The 20,177-nt window shown below is 43.9% G+C and overlaps 1 protein-coding gene across 5 annotated transcripts; it reads right to left on the bottom strand.

Annotated features, from left to right (window-relative positions):
- Positions 1–86: 86 nt before the first annotated feature.
- On the bottom strand, positions 87–19,051 carry LOC123756697 (uncharacterized). 5 transcript variants are annotated; one of them, XM_069331783.1, is made up of 19 exons: positions 18,880–19,051; positions 17,433–17,449; positions 16,207–16,338; positions 13,991–14,203; positions 13,684–13,838; positions 12,345–12,469; positions 11,779–11,923; positions 11,333–11,479; positions 11,007–11,132; positions 9,806–9,889; positions 8,351–8,430; positions 8,126–8,267; positions 7,433–7,621; positions 6,657–6,805; positions 5,779–5,914; positions 3,765–3,903; positions 2,813–3,018; positions 1,889–2,008; positions 87–1,701 (listed from the first exon to the last, which is right to left on the bottom strand). In XM_069331783.1, the coding sequence occupies exons 3-19, from the start codon at positions 16,265–16,267 to the stop codon at positions 1,171–1,173; spliced, it is 2,748 nt and encodes a 915-aa protein (XP_069187884.1). In that variant the 5' UTR covers positions 16,268–16,338; positions 17,433–17,449; positions 18,880–19,051; the 3' UTR covers positions 87–1,170. The 5 variants fall into 5 exon arrangements, with proteins under 5 accessions (XP_069187884.1, XP_069187886.1, XP_045595897.2 ...); XM_069331785.1 differs by having other exon boundaries at positions 13,991–14,200; XM_045739941.2 differs by having other exon boundaries at positions 2,813–3,000; positions 18,880–19,050.
- Between the last annotated feature and the right edge of the window lie 1,126 nt (positions 19,052–20,177).

Below are 20,177 nucleotides of genomic sequence, written 5' to 3'. Positions count from 1 at the left end.
GGACAAGTGTATCACTAACTTCAATGCACACAGAAGTAGAAAATAAAAAACTTGGCCTCTTCAATGACCCAATAAAAGACTTTGATAACTCAAATCACAATAATCTACTCAAACTTCATCAGTACAGAATCCGTAGTCACTCTGAACTACATATTCGACCATTTTGGTGCACTCTTGTCACAGTACAAACTGACGGTGTGCACTCCAACACAGTTTAAAAGCTAGCTGGTAATCTATCCTCTCACAGTACACAGCACGTCTGCTAGCGCTTCCGGTGAGATGGTGATGGTAGGAGTGTTGGGAGCTGGAAAGGAAAATACCTCTGTTTGTGCTGCCTGAGTCTTGGGTGGTTCTGGAGTCTGTTGAGATCGACCTAGTGGTCGTCCTGGTGGTAGTCTTCGGAGTGGTAGTGGAGGCAGTGAGACTTGCGTCCGGGGCAATGATGGGGTCCAGACCGTTGGCTAGGTACAGCACGTCGAGTTCCTTGACGAATCGTTGATTATCTGGTCCGGTAAGCCTCTCCGCTAGTCGAATAAGACCAGGGATAATGTCTGTACGTAATGCAAAGGACTGAGAGGGTGCTGGCCTGTTGAGAGGAGCCATTGTGCGTATCTGAAGAATCTAATATGAGATATAGTAGGCATAGTTCTTTCAAATATAGGTATTAATTTGGATTTTTAATGCCAGCGACGACCAGTCGACAGCGATCTAAATATTGGTAAACTGCAGAGTTGCCAGCTATTCTTTCATTTCTTGGCTATGAAAACTTTATCAATTAATAACAGGTTATTTGGATACATATCATTGAAAAGTATATAAAAAATTATCATCGTATATAATATTGAGAAGTTTTGGTGGGACAATTCAAATCTCTAAACAGATCATTTGTGTACGAAACCAAATATCTTCAAAAGTGGGAGAAATCTAGTGAAGACATTTTCAGTGCGGGCAGCGTAACTTTTGTTTTAACAAGCTTATGTATACACAGCAATGTGCTGTTACCCTATTCCATATGAAAGGTTACACAGTGTAGATAAAAAAACTAGCTATAAGTTCATATAATATTCTCATCTCACAGGATGGTTAGTGTTATAAATAGTGTAGTGCAGGATGGGTGTTGGTAGGAAGATGTTGGCAGGAGGCTGCTACCGAGCCTCTCGGCTCCCTCACTTATCCTAAACTGGTAACTTGTGTGTCATTGACACTAAACATCATGGCGTCCTCCGGAGTCTTCTGGTTAAGGGCAACAATCCAGAAAATAACAAATATCATCGCATACACAGTAATAGTGACCAGGAAACCAATCTTGTTGATGAGGACAGGACGGGAGTATGGGTGTGCTGGGTTCTCTACACTGATCCAGTTGTGTGTACTGTCCTTGGATGCAGGCTCGCCCGTCTCCAGTAAGCACGGGGATGAAGATGGCGCCGTAGGAGAACTGTAGTGGTGGTTGTACTCGACGACAGTGTGAAGCAACACTGTCAGGAAAGAGAACATAATGGAGCTGAAGAACCAAATGTCAATTAGTTTAACATAGGAAGTCTTGGGAAGGTTGTCACTGATCTGGGAGAAGAGCATGGACAGCACTAGGAGAGCCGTCAACGACACCATTATGCGGTTCTGGAAGTCGAACCACTTAAAGAGGAAGGTGGCGAAGGAGATGACGTTGATTAGAGTCGTTGGTATGAAGACAGTCACCACCTGTGGAGGGAGGAAGAGTCAGTGGCTCTCTCAAACAAGGATTTTATCATTATGCTCTATCACAAATATTTACAAAATTGTATACAACTACATTTAAAGCAAATATTAGCATTTCCAGAGAGTCAAAACTTTGATTAATTTAACAAATGTTTGGTTCATGAGGTACCTGTCCGGCACGGCGCCGTACCTGCGTGGTATAAAGGCGCTTCATCTGGACGATGGCCTGGAGGCCGCTGTAGGGCTCGTCGGTCACCAGGCGGCGCATGATAACCTTGCCGATGGTGTACTCCGCTAGCTTGTCCTTTCTCTGCAGAAGTGAAGAGTCCTTAATATTATTTATTATACCAGAGAAGGTTTGTTACTTTGGGGAAGTTGACAGCACCAGTGGAGGCGGAGGGATCATAACGGAGCTGTCGACGGAAGGATAAAAAAGCTAAATAGAGAAGATTTTTCAGGTTAGACTTGTAATGGAGAGCCCTAAATAAGACGATAACGCTCGTGTTTACAAACGTTTAAAAAGGACAATCCTAACAAAGAGAAAACTTTTTACACGAGCCACAAACAAGTATTTATTCAGAATCTCTCGACAAGAGAAGGCTACAGCAACAGAGGCCATGAAGAAGCACAAGTAACAGTGCTGAATTACAGAGTGATTTTAATTCCAGGGGAATCTGTAGAGTTCGGCCAGGGAGAGTGGGAAACAGGCGGTGAGACGGCCGAGATAAGTAAATAACAGCCAGTGAAACACTATAGTAGAATTACTTGGCTAAGAAGAGGTAAAAATGTATGACTTTGCTCTGTGCACAGATCAAGAAGATTAGATATTTTGAGATGAGAGGATCTGGCAGTATAACCACATGTTGTATTGTTAATTATTTAATTATAATTTGCAAGGCTACAGTGTGTATCTCAGTGATTATCAGGTAGTTAACTAATACCGAGTTGCCTACATCCTGGTGAGTCGAACCACTTAACCACTGCCTCACTTATGAGGCAGGTACAGTCACCACCAGCCGTTTCCTGTGACCAGGTGGTGGTCCAGGGCTATTCCCGAGACAAGAACAGGTAACACTTATTACTCGTCTAAACTAGTTCATAAATGTGTACTCACCCGGTAGTGAATACCTGCGCCATCCTTCCACAAGGCGACGTATTTGTCAGTGTTGGTGTTCATTCTGAAGATCATGTAGCAGTAGTCGGTGTTGAAGGGGTAGTAGAAGAAGTTGAAGCTGCACTGGAACACCACCGTGTACTTGCGGGCCACCCTGATGTTGTTGTCACTGCCCTCGTAGACCCGGGCTGCAGGGGGCGAGGTCGCTTACGTGTTGGTGAGAGGAGCCATGGTGAGGGGGTGTTGGTGAGGGAGTCACGGTGACCAAGGGGGGGGGGGGAGGAAGGGTGACGATGGGGTGGAATGTCAGGGTGACGGGAGAGGGGAGGAGTCAGTGAGTTGCACAATTTAAGTTTGCTTGTATAAAAATATACCGTTGTGACTTACGTACCTATTTTTTTTTATATATTTTAGGTTTCAGTAGGTATTTATACCTAGTTGATGGTTGATACCTGATTGATGGGGTTCTGGGAGTTCTCCTACTTCCCAAGCCCGGCCCGAGGCCAAACTTGACTTGAGAGTTTGGTCCACCAGGCCGCTGCAAGCAACAGCCTTGTGGACCAAACTCTCATAAGTCAAGCTTGGCCTCGGGCCGGGCTTGGGAAGTAGGAGAACTCCCAGAACCCCATCAATCAGGTATCAACCATCAACTAGGTATAAATACCTACTGAAACCTAAAATATATAAAGAAATATATTTTAGGTAAAATAAAATGTATCTAATGAAAATACTTCAACTTTATGAAGTGAGCATTTTAAACTTGAAACATGATAAATAAAAACATATATAATTTTTATAATAGGTTAGAAGGAAACATGCCTCACGAGTGGGTGAGAGAATATGTCTGCGTGAAAGGGGGAAGTTGAGCGAGTTTATGAGTACGTGGATTAGTTACAGGATTCACAGAAGGGTGATAGAGTGGATGGATGAGCGTGCAGGAGAGTGGGCTCACCTTCCTTCGAGATCTCAGTGTGGTCGGCGAGAGCTGCCCCAAGACGCTCGATGGTGATCTTGGTGTCAGTGTCCACCACAGTGTGCTGGTTTTTCTCGGCGTTCAGGAAGGCCACCACCGGCACCCACATCTTCTCGGCCTGCAAAAATACTCCTTACCTCAACACACAGTCTCCTTGTACTACTCTCTCTCCGACACTTTCCGTATTCTCCCTCACTGTTTAAGGGGTGTAGTGTGGTAGCATGACCACATTATAATCTTGGCTTCTTTAAGTATTATCGAATGTACATGCATACACTGTTATGCAAGCCCCTTGGGAATCTCCGCCAGCAGACTTTAAGATTATGGTTCTTGAAGGAAGAAAGAACCAGACTAATCCTCATCTGCTACGTAACATTGCACAGATGCATATAGAAGCAAACTTGGCATCTGACAGCTTCACTTACTTCACAGATAGATCAGTAGACCAGCAGGGACAAGAAACCGGAGCTGCAGTTAAAGCAGGAAACTCTGTAAATAGTTGGAGGCTCTCAAATGGGTGTTCAACTTTACAAACAGAGATGCTAGCCATTCAAAAGGCTTTGGAACATGCTCTTGCAGAACACCGACAACATGTTATCTTACATACAGATTCGAGAACCGCCACTGAAACCTTGCAATAAGAACACATATGTGATAACATACATCTGATCACAAATGTCATATCATTAATGCAAACACTCAAACGTCAAGGCCGACGGGTACTTATCAATTGGATACCAAGTCATGTGGGAATAATAGGAAATGACATTGCAGACGAAGCTGCAAAACTTGCAACTAAGAGAAGAAATGTAGACATTTACATACCACAGAGTCTATCACAGATTAAGAAAGTAATTAGAACCAGAACAATGCAAAAGATGTATAGTGACCACAATATAGCAGTTGGAACAACAGGACCTTACTAGGCCTAATACACGTTATCTGAGGCCTAATATAGTACATATATGTGCTATACTGGCCTAGGAATATTTAAGTTTGTTTTTTTAGCTATATTTTGTCTGACTATATAAAGTGAATAGTATCAAATTCTACTATCTAATTGCCTTTTAACGTCAATGTTTGTACTATGGTTCACATAGTTACAAAACGTACTATCAAAACAGGAGGATGGGTTGGATTAATAATACAGTAAAGTTAGAACTTGAGAATATTCTCTGTTAAGGACAAAAGTTTAACCGTCACTTTACAAGTAGACTATTATTGGAACCAGACTATGCCTTCAGACCATCAAGAGTATCTACATCACTAGCCAGGCGGCGCGAGAATGGGTTTGGTGTTTCGTGGTAATCACTTTATTCTGAGGATGGGCTCAGAATGAGAAACAAGATTGTGCTGTACAGTGTGTCCCAGATTTACTATTTCTGTGAAATCTAACGAATTAAAAAACTCATATATATTGATGTTTAAGGTGCGTTATATATGTAAAAATATCTAAATTTGTTCATTTTTTTCAGAACCTTAACCCTAATAATGAATACACAAAAACGCACCTTCGTTGTGCGGTTTGCGATAAATAAGGTTTGCGATATAATGAAATCGGAAAATTTTTTACAAGGAAATTTCACAGATCGGTCCTACAGACAAAGCGATTCGTGAACTTGTGAATAAATTTAAAAAGAACTGGATCGCTAAGGCTAGATCTGAAGTATGCAGGGATTCAGACGGAGAACATGTTGAAAGTTATCAATAAAAGTTTGACGTGATTTATAAATCTGTTTTTGTATCAAAATTAGGTAAAAACATCAAGTTCTGAAGGTTTTTAGTAAATTCGTTCGATTTCATAGAAATAGCTTATTCAGGGTCACCTTGTGTTATATGGTTGGCAGTTATTATGGTTTGTCAACTACTGGCAGTTTTTATAGTAGTCGTAATTATATTTCCCAAGTATTCTTTTAGAATAGATTATTTTCATATTTGCCTTAAAATTAATATATTATTATATTATTGTCATGAGAAGAGTGTAGGCTCTGACCTCGCTGGGGAGGATAATGTTGAGCTGACGGTCGCGCCGCAGGTGCCGGAACTGGAGGCGCGGGTCCCGCCACACGAGGCGCACCAGCAGCTCCACCGTGAACCTGTTGTCGATGGCCTTGATGCTGGCGAAGGTGCTGCCAGGGGGTGTGGCGGGGAGCAGGTGGTACCACACAAGTTACGTCAGTAAAGTAGACATTACGTCAGTATAAATAGATGAAATATAGAAGGTGGAAAAAGGTTAAATTGCTGCTTTTTTGCACACATCTTTAGAATTATTGGTTTCTAAAGAATGCATCTAATGAACCGAGACGTCGAGTGGAGTGTGGGTGGGAGGGTTTGTATTATGGAAATTTTAATTTGCATTGTTTCCATGCTGATCACGCGGTTATAGAGACCCACCCCTACACACGCCATGATACTGGCCCCGCACGGGTGAATGCCACCAGCACCCTCGCCTCCTTGACGCTTGCACGCAGCCTATGCTACAGGGGCACAATCACTTACCTCAAAATGCGTTTATCCATTTGTGAACTAAACATGTCGGCTTGTTTGGAATCTCAGAATGCTTCAAGGAGTGCGCATACTCAAAAAGAATTCTTTACGTCTGCGTTTTATCTACCTTCACCAGTTTGGTCACCAGAAACTGGTGACCTCTATCACCAGTTTACATACAACTGTGGTTGCCAACCTTAAATATTAATAAATAATAATAACTAATATTATTAATAATTTAGAAAGCGTACATTAAAGTTTTTATTCTTAATGCTGATTTTACCGTTATTTTTGCTAGGTTCTCTCTGTCCTGGACAATACATGACGAGAGCTTCTCTCGCCTGTCTGTGGTGACGGTGTTGTGCCTGAGGGCTCTGTACTCACTTAAGGGTTATATTGAGGTAAACAGGCAGGGGCAGGTCGGGCTGCGTGCTGGGTGGCGGCAGGGTGGGCTGGTACCCCTTCGGCAGCTGCACGGTAGAACAGTCCAGCTCATCCGACATATCTGGGCACTGCACGCGCCGGTCGCACACCTGACGTACAAGGGATTTGTTTACGCACTAGTCACACCTCACATCAACATGTCACTTGTATGAAACTCAGGTTGTAGGGATATTGCGAGGACCGCTGACCTTGATGAAGGGTCATGTAGAGTGATTAGGGGGTGCCTAGGTAGGTGTACATGATCTTGGCCGCATCAGCCTAGGTTATATGTTCATATTTAATGAAGGACGACTCAACGTTAGGACTAAGAGTTTATATTGTTTTAACATGTATCATAGCGCGAGGATAATAAGGTGCGGGAGAGGCGAGGAAGGGGGCGAGGGAGGGTGTAAGGAAGGGGGTGATGGAGGGGCGAGGGGGGGGGCGGGGGAGGTCGTGTAATAAACACCACCACAGTTTCCATACAACTGTGGTTGCCAACCTTAATTTTCGTCAGTAAATGATATTCTTCACAGATGAATAAACCCACCATCACCTCCCTCCTTCCCAGTACATGCAAAACGTTGGATAATGTTGGCCCACACCTGCTACCTCCCGTAATGTTGGCCCACACCTGCTACCTCCCGTAATGTTGGCCCACACCTGCTACTTCTTGTAATAGTCATTAGCAGGCGGTGGTTGGCACAGCCCCTAGAGAAACACAACTGCAGACTCACCTGGTTGATGGGGATACAGGTGCCATCGTCACAGGTAAAATGGCGATTCTGGGCGCACTGGGTGAGCGTGAGGCTCTGGGCCACCCCTTGCTCCTCGCCACAGAACCCGTGGGAGAACCTCCAGTCATGACGGCCTACTGGGAAGTCCAGGGAGCCGTCGTCGTCCATCAGCCCGTGGGTGTCGTTGGCCTGCACCAGTGGTGGGGGAGAAGACCTCCATCACCAGTCTTGTTCACAACACCGATATAAATATATATATATCACACAGCATAGTGAGATGTAGGCACATCTACCTTCAGGAAGGTAGACTTTACCATTAGTTTCTTTGTTTGTGATCCTTGTCTCCTGCCTATGTGGATTCAAGGAGTTAACGCAAGATCGAGTTAGTAAAGTAGTTGTATTTTGGGGGGATATTAGGAGTTAATAAATAATAACTTAGGTTGTATTAGAGTATCCTTTTACCCTGGTTGTAGTGGCGGAGGGTACCTCTCTAGACTGCAGACTTTTTAGGTCAAATATTATTTGTTGGGAATTGTCTTCCTTGGGGTCCGGGCCAAATCTAACTCCACTGTTTTAGGAACTCTTTGACCTTAGCTATTGGCCCTCACAGAGCAAGCACTAGTTCATTTTTAACACATCTCCACACCCCAGGTCCCCCGGGCCCCTAGTGTCTGGAGTTGCTCAGGCTCTCACCATAATGTTGTGAAGGTGCCACCTGCGCTCGCTGTAGAAGACGTGAGAGCGGTAGTACCCGCGGAAGTACGGCTTTCCATTCATGGTTCCGGCCAGCACGAAGAGTTCGTCGTATAGCGTCGAGTCGCAGATACCCCGGAACCTGTATACACACACACATGTATACTCGACAGTCTATGTATACATGTATACTCGGCAACCTGTATATACACTATACATACTCACCTGAGAATGACGGGGGTGTTGAGGGTACAGAGCGTGCAGACCTTGAGGCTCTTGCGACATGACTGGTCAACCCAGCGCCCCTGGAGGGAGACACATCCACACAGGTTATCAATAAATACTAACAATACCCTGCAATACCCCTCACCCTAAACATTACTCCACTTCAAGACCCCAGCACTTATCTGTAACATCCAGCACATTTCCAGGTGAGTACGATGGGCTCACCATAGCCCGTGCTGCTTGGAACTTTTTGTTCAGAGTAGCTGAATCTAAAACAACAACCATAATATCCCTTAAGGTCTACTTATGCCCATTTCACCGCTTGGCCGGCATTCCATTGCAGTGGTATTACTTGCTAATGGTCTTCAGCCGTCGCCTTACCCGGGACAAGACCTATTAAATGGGGTTTCATGGGCAATCTAGTCATTTATAATAGTGGATATTGATAAATTATCAGTGCTTTGGTATTTCATTATACTCTAGTACATGTATATGTGTACATGGGGCCTGTATCCTTGATACACATTGGTTACTGCATGACGGGGGGGGGGGGGGGGGGGAGCAATCTAGAGCGCTCTTATTTTTCCTCTGTAAAGGTAATCCACTTGGTTTGATGCTCCCAGGCACTCGGCGCCTCATTGTTCAATGATACTATCTCATGAATTCGCTCCCATGGTTCTAAATCGTGCTTCAGTCTACGCGGATTTCAGTCATGAAGTCGTCTTTAGTAAAATGACACATTTTGTATATGTTTTGCTCCATACTTTACTAATAATCTTATTTATTCATAGTAGTCATTATTGATGTAGTCTTCTACATCCTGTAGTCTGTAGTCTCCTGCATTTATTGACGAGTCTGTAGTCTTCTTTTACCTGGTGATTGTGATTGACAATCCAAAATGATTGTCATATTCATTCAATTTGTGTGCTCGCTACACCTCGCTGGAGGTATCCTACTAGACGAGCGACGCGCTCTCACGTTGTTCTCTCTCAGGGTCGCATGTTAAGTCACCTGGCGGTTCAAATTAGTTCACAAGAAGACTATTTGATGTCCAAAAAAACTCAGTCGGGAATCTGCTCTAAGCCAAGCAATCACTTCGACGAAAGGAAAATCTGGTACAGCACTTTCGTATAGAGCGATGAATAAAATGTGTTCTGGTATACGTAAATGTAAGACAGAGTCTGAAGCGTGATGAGGGTGTATGTACCAGGAGGTGCACTTCTCTATATAGAGAGCTTATTCTAACTTTGCAAGTGATTAGCTTGTACTTGAAGATTAGCAACAGAGGTGATTGTAGCCATAACGAACCTGACTCATTAGCTGAAAACTTTACTCCTAACCAAACATATGACCAGTTTACATTCTCTGTTTCAAAAGATACAACCTAAAAGCTGCAATTGGAGGAAGGCTTCATATAACGCATTGTAACGTAACACACTGCCTTGGAACACTTACTTTGAAGGTTTCTCCCTTGATGACGGCACAGTTCTCCATCGTCCGGCCGTTGGGTTGTCCCTGGGCCCAGTTGAAGTACGAGACCTGTTGGGCAAACCCCCGTTGTCAACACCCAGACACTTGGGGACACATGGCACTTAGGGACACATGGCACACATCAGCACGACAGGTGTGTGATGCTCGTGTGGACACCGCTGAGTACCATGGAGAGCATAACTGATAGCTTTGCATGGCTCAGGATCTGCTATGGTGCTCCTGATAACAGAACTCCAAGGTCTGGACACCCTCAGTTAGCCTTCACACACACACGATCTGGATTCATCAAGCAGTTACACAAGTACTTACGAACCTTACATCTTTTCTTAGTCTTTGGCGGCCTTGTTTACTTGTATTATACAGTTTACCAGCTTGGAAGCACCAGGAGGCTGCTTATAACCATACCCACATTCAACCCGTCCTCAGACCAAGTCCATTCCATCCAGCGGTCGACCCCAAAGACGCATTCATAAATTTTAACATGTTGTCCATTCAAACAGGAATTTTCTCAAATATAAATTAATATTATATAATATTAATATATTACGACTCACAAGTGATTTCGTTCGAACACTTCCGGAACAAGTACTTCACTGACGAATTCTGTTCGAACCACAACGCTATAAATGCTTCACCCACGTACTACAAATGCAAATAATCGCCAACAGAACCTAAACACCTAACCTAACCTATGCCTATATATACACAATATGCTATTATAATATTAATTTATATTTGAGAAAATTCCCCGTTTTGAATGAACAGCCTGTACAAATTTATGAATGCGTCTGTGGGGTCGACCGCTGGATGTAATGGACTCAAGTCGAGGATGGGTTGTGTGTAAACAGTTTTTCATTCATAAACAGGGGGTTTGGCGGGTGCATGGAATCACTTTTGGCCTTTGTTTATGAGGTCGGGCTGCAACATTTGACTGGGAAGTTTCAATACTCAAACTCTTTAATAAATGTAAACAAAGCCGCCAAAGACTGAGAAAAGATGGTTCGTAAGTAGATGCGTAAATGCTCGTTGAATCCTGGCCGGTCTTACAGATGGCCAGACTACATCCTCAATGGGACCTTTCATCATAGTCATGAACCACCCATTTCACAGTCTATTAATACGTGTCCACAGAACAGGAAGAGGGACATGTGATGTAGAGGCTCACATTAGTGTTGGTGCTGATGTAGCGCCAGTTGCCCTCCGAGTGTTGGTCAGTGATGCCCAGCCACATGAGCGGGCCGCCCTCCTCGCCACACACGCGTCTGTTGCTCTCCGCCAGGGTGTACACTGCCTGCAACACACACACACCTCACAAGCTCCTCCCTCACTCTCACTACACTTTATGACAAATATTACACACAATGTCAAGCAAAGTGGCTTGCACTTAGCTTAACATTGACTATAACAATGTTCTGTCAACACGTGATAGAGATTTATTTCCTGCTGTAGCTACAGGAGACATACAACCCCCTATGCTCCCTTGTACATCACCTTCTGCTGTAGGTCGTCCCTGGGTGTGGTCAACTCCCCGCCGAAGGCCCGACACAGTCTGACAGCGTCGAGAAACTGGAGCTTGTCGAGGAACATGAAGTATGGCTCAGGGACGATGTTGCAGGTCTCGGTGAGTGGCAGCGTTGTCTGGGGAGGAGGAGAGAGATGGTCACTAAGGTCTCAGCCATCTTACCGGCTCTGAGGGTTAGGTCCCTGTTTCTATGAAGTCCAAATATTTTAGTCCCTTGCAGACCTTAACCTGTTCAAATTGTCACCTTGAAATTATAACATTTGATTACCCAGTTAAGAAACTGAATTGAATGCCACATGGTGAAAGGTGCTCTACATACTTCGACTCTACTGCTCCTTCGAACTACAACAGAAGAGTATTGACATTCACTTCTACTACTACCAGCATCTACTAGATACTGATGACTCCGACTTACCTCCGACGAGTCAGTTCCGATTTCAAATTGTGCGGAGTCCCAGGCTAGCACGTCCCCCTGGAGGCGCGTCTTGCAGCTGGTGATGTTGACCATCTCCTGCTGACTCAGGTGGCGCGACCACACGTTCACGTCCGTCACCTCCCCGCTGTGGAGACGCCCAAGTTTGTTAACGGCAGGTGGTGCAGAATGTGTGGCCAGCGACCGGTGGTGCAGAATGTGTGGCCATGTAAGTTACAAGTAGCACGGGCGGTTGTGTGCCCGTCGGGGACTTACCTGGCACAGGAGCGTGGCTGTGCGTGTGTAGGAATCGTTCAGCAGCCAATATGTCGAGTTCAGTGGTGAGCTGCAGGTCATCCACGAGACCCTATTCGACTCACCCTCCTCCATTAATATATATCATTAACACTAATATATCAGTCTTAGGTTTAGTTCAGTAGATCGTATAAATAAACCTAGTGATACAGATACTTCAAGTCATTATTTAACTCTTCCTCTTTGCAGTGCTGTATGATTGTTAGATATTGACCGAAAATCATTTCACATCATAATAAAGTCATCAGCGGTACCTGAAGGACTGGGTGCTATCGTAGACAGCGGCTGGGGCGTCCTGGTCCTGGCCCAAGACGATGGTACCGTCGACGTCCATGAAGGGTGTGTCCCTGAAGCCACCACCGTCAAGTCCGTCCTCACCCTGCCACACCATACGTGCCAGTTTATATGTTATCAATATGATAACAAGAAATCACAATGCTAGTGCGTATAAACCTTATTATTCAGATCCTAAAGCACTAGGAAGAGTAATACAATTATATATTTATGAAGTAGAAGTCAGTCTCTGTATTAGACCATTAGTCTCGGTATTGGACTAATCCGATGATCAGATTGTAACCAAACATTGCAAGGCTTCCCAGTATGACACGAGGAAGGTTGTTAGCTAAATGGAGTTCAAGCTTCTACTGCTCCCTTTCGTCAAAACAAGTGGTTTGTAGTTGCTGGAATTCTTGTACCAACCCTCAGATTCTGATGCTGCTACTGGTTGTGTTGTGGTCCCTGTACATCTTCTGCATTCACTAAAGTAGCCACGATCGAAGCTTTTGTAAGTCTCCCCCATAAAACACCATCTTCTGTAGTCTAACAGGAATATTTGTCCCAGAGAATCTGCGTTCTACGAAGTTCTACGAAGGGGGAACTACGAAGACCAGGATTTACTGATGTTACTTATAGAAGACATATCTGCCTTGATGTAAGTTGAATACCAGGAATGGTTGAGGGGACATAAAATACTGAACAAATTGGAGGATATTAATCCAGACTACTTCTTTAAAAGGTCAAATGTAACACATCAAGAGGCAACAGTTTCACGCTTATCAAGCCACAATGTAGGACAGAAAACATGCTTTTTCCCCCATAGTGTTATAAAGCTATGGAGCTGCCTACCCGCCGAAGCCGTACATGTCCAGACATTACTTTAGATCAAAACTCAGTTAGAAAAAAAACTTAGAACAATGGTGGCACCGTCGATAAGCCGCTGGCTTACTGTCCTCGTCGAGGCCACTAAAGAGATAGTAGCCCTTGGGTAAATACCGCCTCAAAATTAGAGTGCGCGCCTGAGGAGAGAGGAGTGTGTCAGCATAGGTTGGAAGTTAATAAAATGCTGTGTGTATTCACTGTGGGCAACGGTACCTTGAATGGAACTTTATCCCTAGTGGTCGTGTTCTCTGACGTTACGATATTTATTAATAGGGCGTGACATGACAGAATATGCGATGTGTACACTGTTCTCCAGCGAGTCCCAGCACGTAGAGATTTCCTAGAAAAAAAATTACTTGTAATGACTTAAGTTAGGACGACTCGCAAAGTTATTGTGGTAGCTGCCACTAGGTCTTACCTGCCACTGCCACTCACTTGATATTTGAGCCCGTTAAAGTAGATGGTATGAGGAGAAGTGTTGCTGAGCGCGATGCAGAATGCTGACCATTGTAGGAGCGGCGTGATGAAGCCAGTGTCGAGGCGGCGATCATGGGACGCCACCACTACCTGCATCCCATACCGGTTGTGATCTGTTATGGACCAGCCTCTTATCTTTTATGCTTGATGACACTTTTAGAATATTTATTGTTTAATATATTGGTAACACTTTAATTAATGATTTCAAAATTGTTAATTTCATGCCTTTCCTTTGGCTCGTGAAGCTCGTCTTGACCATACAGACCTGTCCGAATTTTTGTATTGTTGGTGTTGATGTAGGAGAAGACGGTAACATCCGGGCGGTAGTAGTACATCTTGACTCTGTAGCAGATGGTGACGGCTGTGACCGGCCCAAGGATGTGTCCGGTCCACTTGGCGAAGCTGCCCGTGTTGGCCACCATTGACTCTTGCAGCTTCACCACCTTGATCTCCCCGCTCACATCCTGCCCTTCACCTGCTGAGGGTGGACACAGCATGCTGAGTGTGGGCAAGGGAAACGTCTCCTTTGTGGGTGGCAAAGTCACGGAACAATGACAGTAATGGGCGACATTCTAAATAAGTACTTTACTCTGTATTCTCTTTATTTATCAGATAACTTTATATTTTATCTGCAACTGAAACATTTATAAAGGTAAAGAGGCCAAGGTGACTAGTTTAGGTTACCAGGGAGAACTTTATTTAACCACATTTAAAACCAAAGCGGAAAGTGTCACCAGGACCAGACGAAACATTTACCACAGTCCTTAAAGCCTAAAGGATAACTTAGTGTGCAACTGTCTTGTAAATTTAATAAATCATTAAAGACGAACAGGGAACCAGAAGATGAGTGTGACTGTGGTTGAGACTGTTAAGAGGAGATAGATAAATTACGTCGAACTATTGCCCAATCTGCTCAACATGTTGAAAAACAAATTAATGAAGGCTTCACAACATTGTATTACTGATGGCTGCTCATGTTTAACAAATTCACCGTCATTTGGGGCCACACTGAGTAGCCACCTCACCACTTGTTGAGAAGTAACTTGTTTCCGTTTTGACCTCTTACTACATAATTCAGACTTGATAATTTTAATGTCATTTCGAAAAAAATGATTAGGGGAATTTTGCTTGTTAGCAACTGCCTAAAACACTTACACTCTCTCATACAGGCAGAGACACCCCGACATACAGGCAGGGACACCCCCCCCAACACACACACACACGACTGGGGCATGACCCCCTGAACCATCATAGAGGTCACCGAACTAATGACAGCAATAAATCAGTAAGTTATTACACACTAAGTAATAACAAGAGAGTTGTGCCGTGTTGGGTGTACATCAGTGATGACGGACGCGTGCTGTCCGTACCGTCCATCAAACACTAACACTGGACAACAATACCATAGTACACGCTACACCTCATCCAGATAAGGATAGCAATTTATCAGGTAATGTCCAAAGAAGCACTGAATAATTCTCCCTCATTAGCTTGCATGTCACGTTTTTGCTTCCTGTTTTCTGCATCGACGGCCACCACAGGGGTCCACAGTGCGTCATATTGTGGCTATGCTGCTTCTTGTGCCATATGTGCTCCCTAGTGACACCACATGCTCTTGTCTCAGTTATTCCTTCATCATGCCTTCCCACAGCTTTATGAGGCATGTTCTAACGCTCCAGTGATACATACTCACGACCCCTGCTGTTCTCACAGTAAGGTCCCTCACACAGTAAGGTCCCACACACACTAAAATTAGTATTTTGCAGTTTAGGGATATTATTAATATTTAATCTCTTAAGGAGAACTGGAAACTTCCAAAGATCTGCAGTTACTAACCTCAACGTTTCTGCTCTTTAACTGAATTTGCATTTATTCTAACTAGAAAGGATACCTGGCAGTGCCTGGGTCTCTTCCTGTCAGAACATGCTATATTATGAACATCTAAATAAAATTGAAAAAAAAACACATTTCAGACTTCATGAGAATCGCAATGGGAGCCAATCTTTCTTACACTGGGCAATGGGGCCTACCACAGTCTACTTATGGTAGTCCCCTACCACCCATCAGTCACCCTGGGAAGCTGGGAGAGGCTAGCCCAAAATGTTTGGTATCCAACCTTACCAACATTCTATTTTACACATGCGGTGGCCAAAACTTTATGGCAGAGGTAACACCCCCCTTCCCCTGAGTCTCGAGGGATTTTGTCTAGTTTGAGTCCTGGACAGGTCAGGGAGGAGTGCCTGCTCGCCTCTGTTTACCCACGAGTAAATGGGTACCTGGTTGTAAAGCTCAGCTGTAAAACTAAAGCTGTTCCTGTACCTATCTGTGCAAAAACAAACTTAAATTGTGATAGAACTGTGCGTTATGCACAAGGTAGGTAAGTACAGCGTGTGTGTGTGTGTGTGTGTGTGTGTGTGTGTGTGTGTGTGTGTGTGTGTGTGTGTGTGTGTGTGTGTGTGTGTGTGTGTGTGTGTGTCTCACCTCTAGCGTGGTGCAGAAGAGCCACCATCAGCAGCAGCAGCAGCAGGCCAGCCAACTCCATAGCGTCCCCACACCTCCACACTACCACGCCGCTCCACACCACCTGGCACCCGCCTCTACTTCCCGATGGCTTGTCGGAAAATCCGACACCATTTAATATCATACAGACAGATAATAAGTGCTGCTGTATTACCAACAAGTTACCCATAGAAAACGTAACTTGTAGTGGAATTACCGTCTATAGAAAACGGGATATCATCACCACATACTATTATAATTCACCAGCTATTCTGCTGGGAATTATTCTTAAATACATTAGTCTTTGGACTTTACCATCATAAAAACATCTTATATAAAATAACTTAATTATCAATATTAAAGTAGAGTAAATGTGACCCTTCTATCACTTTCTGAAATCTGGACAAAGTAGGCCAGGCGTCAGAGAGGGAGGAAGGAGGCAGCCATTGTTGTGTCACCTCCGAGACGTGTGGAGCAAATTCGGCTCCTATCATTCTGGACAATGTCGGCCAGTAGCGTCAATAGTATGGAGTGTTAAACAGCCATTGTGTATACGAGACCAGAGGCACACGGGAGCAAATACGGCTCCTGTTAATTTTACTTGGACGTAGTGTTATGGAAACCAAAGGTACCATCTCCAACACGATGTCTACAATTCAAGTTAAGTGTCTATCCGAAACCCGTTTATCATTCATTTATGGCCATTAATGTCAGGATATAGGGTGACCCGGTTAGATCGCGAAATCGCCTCAAACTAAAGGTAATTAAGCCAGGTCTTCATGTTCCATGTACTGTTTTCTCTGATATACTTGTCATATATAGGTATCTGGCTTCACAGCTAGCGCACTTTTGACAGGTCAAGACGAGGATGCAAGATTTGTGCACCAGTTACTGGGTGATATGGAAGCTACCTCAAAGAGGATAATTTGGTGTCTACACCCTAGTTATACCTGGTGGACTAACCTGCTGTACTATAAGATAAGGAACCTCTTCAATGTATGTAGTTACTGTAGTTTGATTGGCTGCATACATATAAATATAAACCCCCCTAATGTGTAGAGGATCGATTTGTGAGATTAAGAGATTATTGCAGAAATACAGTCCACTTATTATTATACAAATTGCTATCGAAGTATATAAATTAACGTAAATATAAATTCATATAAATTAAATAAATATAAATCTCACAGGTCGGTTCCCACATGGCTCAACCTCTTTTCCTTCACTGCCATAATGGAAGTTATTACCGGTAGAACACACACACACACAAAGGATTTAATACAAAAATGATGCTTCAGCGGTCAGATATACGATTGTCTGGAGCTGGGGTCTTCTGAAGAACTGCCTGGAGCATCTACCATACAAAAAGGCGACACCTGGCAAACACAACAAATGTGAAATTAAACGTAAAACTGTAAATATCAGAGGCATCTTAAAACACGTACGAATCACATTCGTACAGAGGAAGAGCAAGATGGAAGCCTCGAGGCCGAACAATCTTTAATGAGTAAAAGGAAAATGTAAAATAAGGAACGGATAGAACTTAACCGAATAAGGAAAGAGAGCAGAGTACCTACACACAGATTCAGGGGCTAGATTCACGAAGCAGTTACACAAACACTTACGAACGTGTACGTCTTTTCTCAATATTTGGTGGCTTTGTTTACAATTATTAAACAGTTTACAAGCATGAAAACTTGCCAATCAACTGTTGTTATTGTTATAAACAGCCTCCTGATGCTTCGGAGCTCATTAATTAATAATTGTAAACAAAGCCGCCAAGATTCAGAAAAGATGTATAGGTTCGTAAATGCTGGAGTAACTGCTTCGTGAATCTGGCCCCAGGTTCGTAGCGGTTGTCCATTTGACACCACCTACAAAATATCCCAACTCTTCCTACTGTTTAAAAAGAGTACTTTTTGTAACTTTGTGGACAGTTGTACATCATTGACGTAATAGACAATAAGATAGTAGAATTTGGGACGAGGCAGGCTCGTCCCCCCAGCCTGCCTCGTCCTTTTTACCTTTTTTTGAAAAAATAAAGCTAAAAACCTAACTTTAATATTCATAGGCTTAGTATAGCACATATGTACTTTATTAGGCCTCAGCTTGTATTAGGTCAAGGATGGATAGGTTTAATGACTAACATACTGTACATATACATACAAAACCTTTTCCGATTTATCCGAATTCAAAAGTACCAAATTCTACTTTGTAATTGTCCGCTACGTCAAGATATGTACGATGGGCCACATCGTTACTGTAAGCATTCTCTAAACAGCAGGATGGGCTGTAAGTTCCACACACTAGCCAGTGATCACCACAGTACCCGCACACACACACACAGTCTCCCTACCAAACAACGTCTCAGAGGTAGACAAACTTTATGATCGTAAAGTAATTATAACAAACAAATATAAATGTTACTTAAATACTATTATCTGTAATTGGCTATTGATGGTTCACAACTTCCCACTAACGCTCCAGACTGACTTTCGAATCAGCTGTGGACCACAAGTAACGAGGGAACGTTCCCAAAGTGCTTACACGCTGCATTATGTGAAACACAAAAATGTGCACATGGTCTCATTACACATGATATCTCTATGACTCATGTTAATAGGTATTATTAGTTTTAATATTATTTGCACTTACTATATAATACAGCGATAAGCGGTACAGGCCAAGGAGAATAGTATGTTTTTCAGTCTAAGAACTTCAGCCAATTGTTGGGGAGTGGTGAGGCGGAGGTCAGTGAGGTGTACTGGCTGGCGGTGCGGGACCTCCTGGCCGCGCAGGCTGCCAGCGTCCTACTGAGTCGCCCCCGCCTGCCTCGTCCCTCTAGCCTTCCTCGTCCCCCCAGCCTGCCTCGTCCCCCTAACCTGCCTCGTCCCCCCAGCCTGCCTCATCCCCCCGCCTGCCTCGTCCCCCTAGCCTGCCTCGTCCCCCCAGCCTGCCTCGTCACCCCCGCCTGCCTCGTCCCCCTAGCCTGCCTCGTCCCCCCAGCCTGCCTCGTCACCCCCGACTGCCTCGTCCCCTAGCCTGCCTCGTCTCCCTAGCCTGCCTCGTCCCCCTAGCCTGCCTCGTCTCCCTAGCCTGCCTCGTCCCCCCCCCCCCCCGTGAATCTGGCCCCTGATTAGTAGTGTGAGTAAATTAGATTTATTAGTACAATAAATTTATATTATTGCACCAGGGTTTAGTATTTGGGTGTTGGAAATTTCCAACAGGGGTGCCTTTTGCTATATTATATTGCTTACCATGTTCTATGGTATGTATTGTGTCCGTGGTGCTTCCGGCCCATCCGGCATGTGTCGCCGTTGTCGCCGGCTGCCCTCTGTGTATTCTTTTGTGAAATATTATTTCTGTTTGTGGTGTATTTCTGTGTATTATTGTGTGTCTTAGTTTCCCCTTGCTCTAGTGGTGGGTTTGTGTATTTTATTGTATATTTTACTGATTATACACGGCGTTTTGTGCTGATATTTTATGTTTCATGTTGTGTACACTTGTGTGAACTATTTTTGCTTATGTCTTTGCTCATGTGTATTGTTTTTGTTTCGAGTCATTTTCCGTCTTTTGTTCTGTTGTGTTGAGCTGTTCCGTTTTGGCACTTTCCCCCCCCCCCTCTGCTTATACTTGTACTTTTTTGTTTTGTTCATGCTTTATGTTCTTGCTGTATTCCGATGTTGTAATAATGTTTTTGCTTGTTCATGCACTTCCCAAATATTTATTCTACCTTTGTTCGTGTGCCTTTCCCTATTTTGTTTTTGCTGAGCTGTTCCGCTTTAATGCTTTGACGCCCTATTTTATCTTGTATTTATTGTTTTATTATTAGAAATAAAAAACTGCTTGTTTCCCTAGCTGCTCTAGGCACGCTTGCCCCAGGCCAGGCCAGAAATACATTAATTTATCCACATATTTCTGCACATTCCAATTGTAATATAACACACATATAT

Source organism: Procambarus clarkii, chromosome 26, assembly GCF_040958095.1.
Source record: "Procambarus clarkii isolate CNS0578487 chromosome 26, FALCON_Pclarkii_2.0, whole genome shotgun sequence".
NCBI lineage: Eukaryota > Metazoa > Arthropoda > Malacostraca > Decapoda > Cambaridae > Procambarus > Procambarus clarkii.
This window is presented reverse-complemented; position numbering and strand designations above follow the sequence as displayed.

What these genes read in the sequence shown, in the direction of transcription:
- LOC123756697 (XM_069331783.1), bottom strand. Translation starts at nt 16,267, where the DNA reads ATGGAGTTGGCTGGCCTGCTGCTGCTGCTGCTGATGGTGGCTCTTCTG. An exon ending in GCGCAGGTATTCACTACCGG is followed by an intron (nt 2,009 to 2,812) that starts GTGAGTACACAT and finishes TCACTTCTGCAG; the next exon opens with AGAAAGGACAAGCTAGCGGA. An exon ending in AGCGCCTTTATACCACGCAG is followed by an intron (nt 1,702 to 1,888) that starts GTACGGCGCCGT and finishes CTCCCTCCACAG; the next exon opens with GTGGTGACTGTCTTCATACC.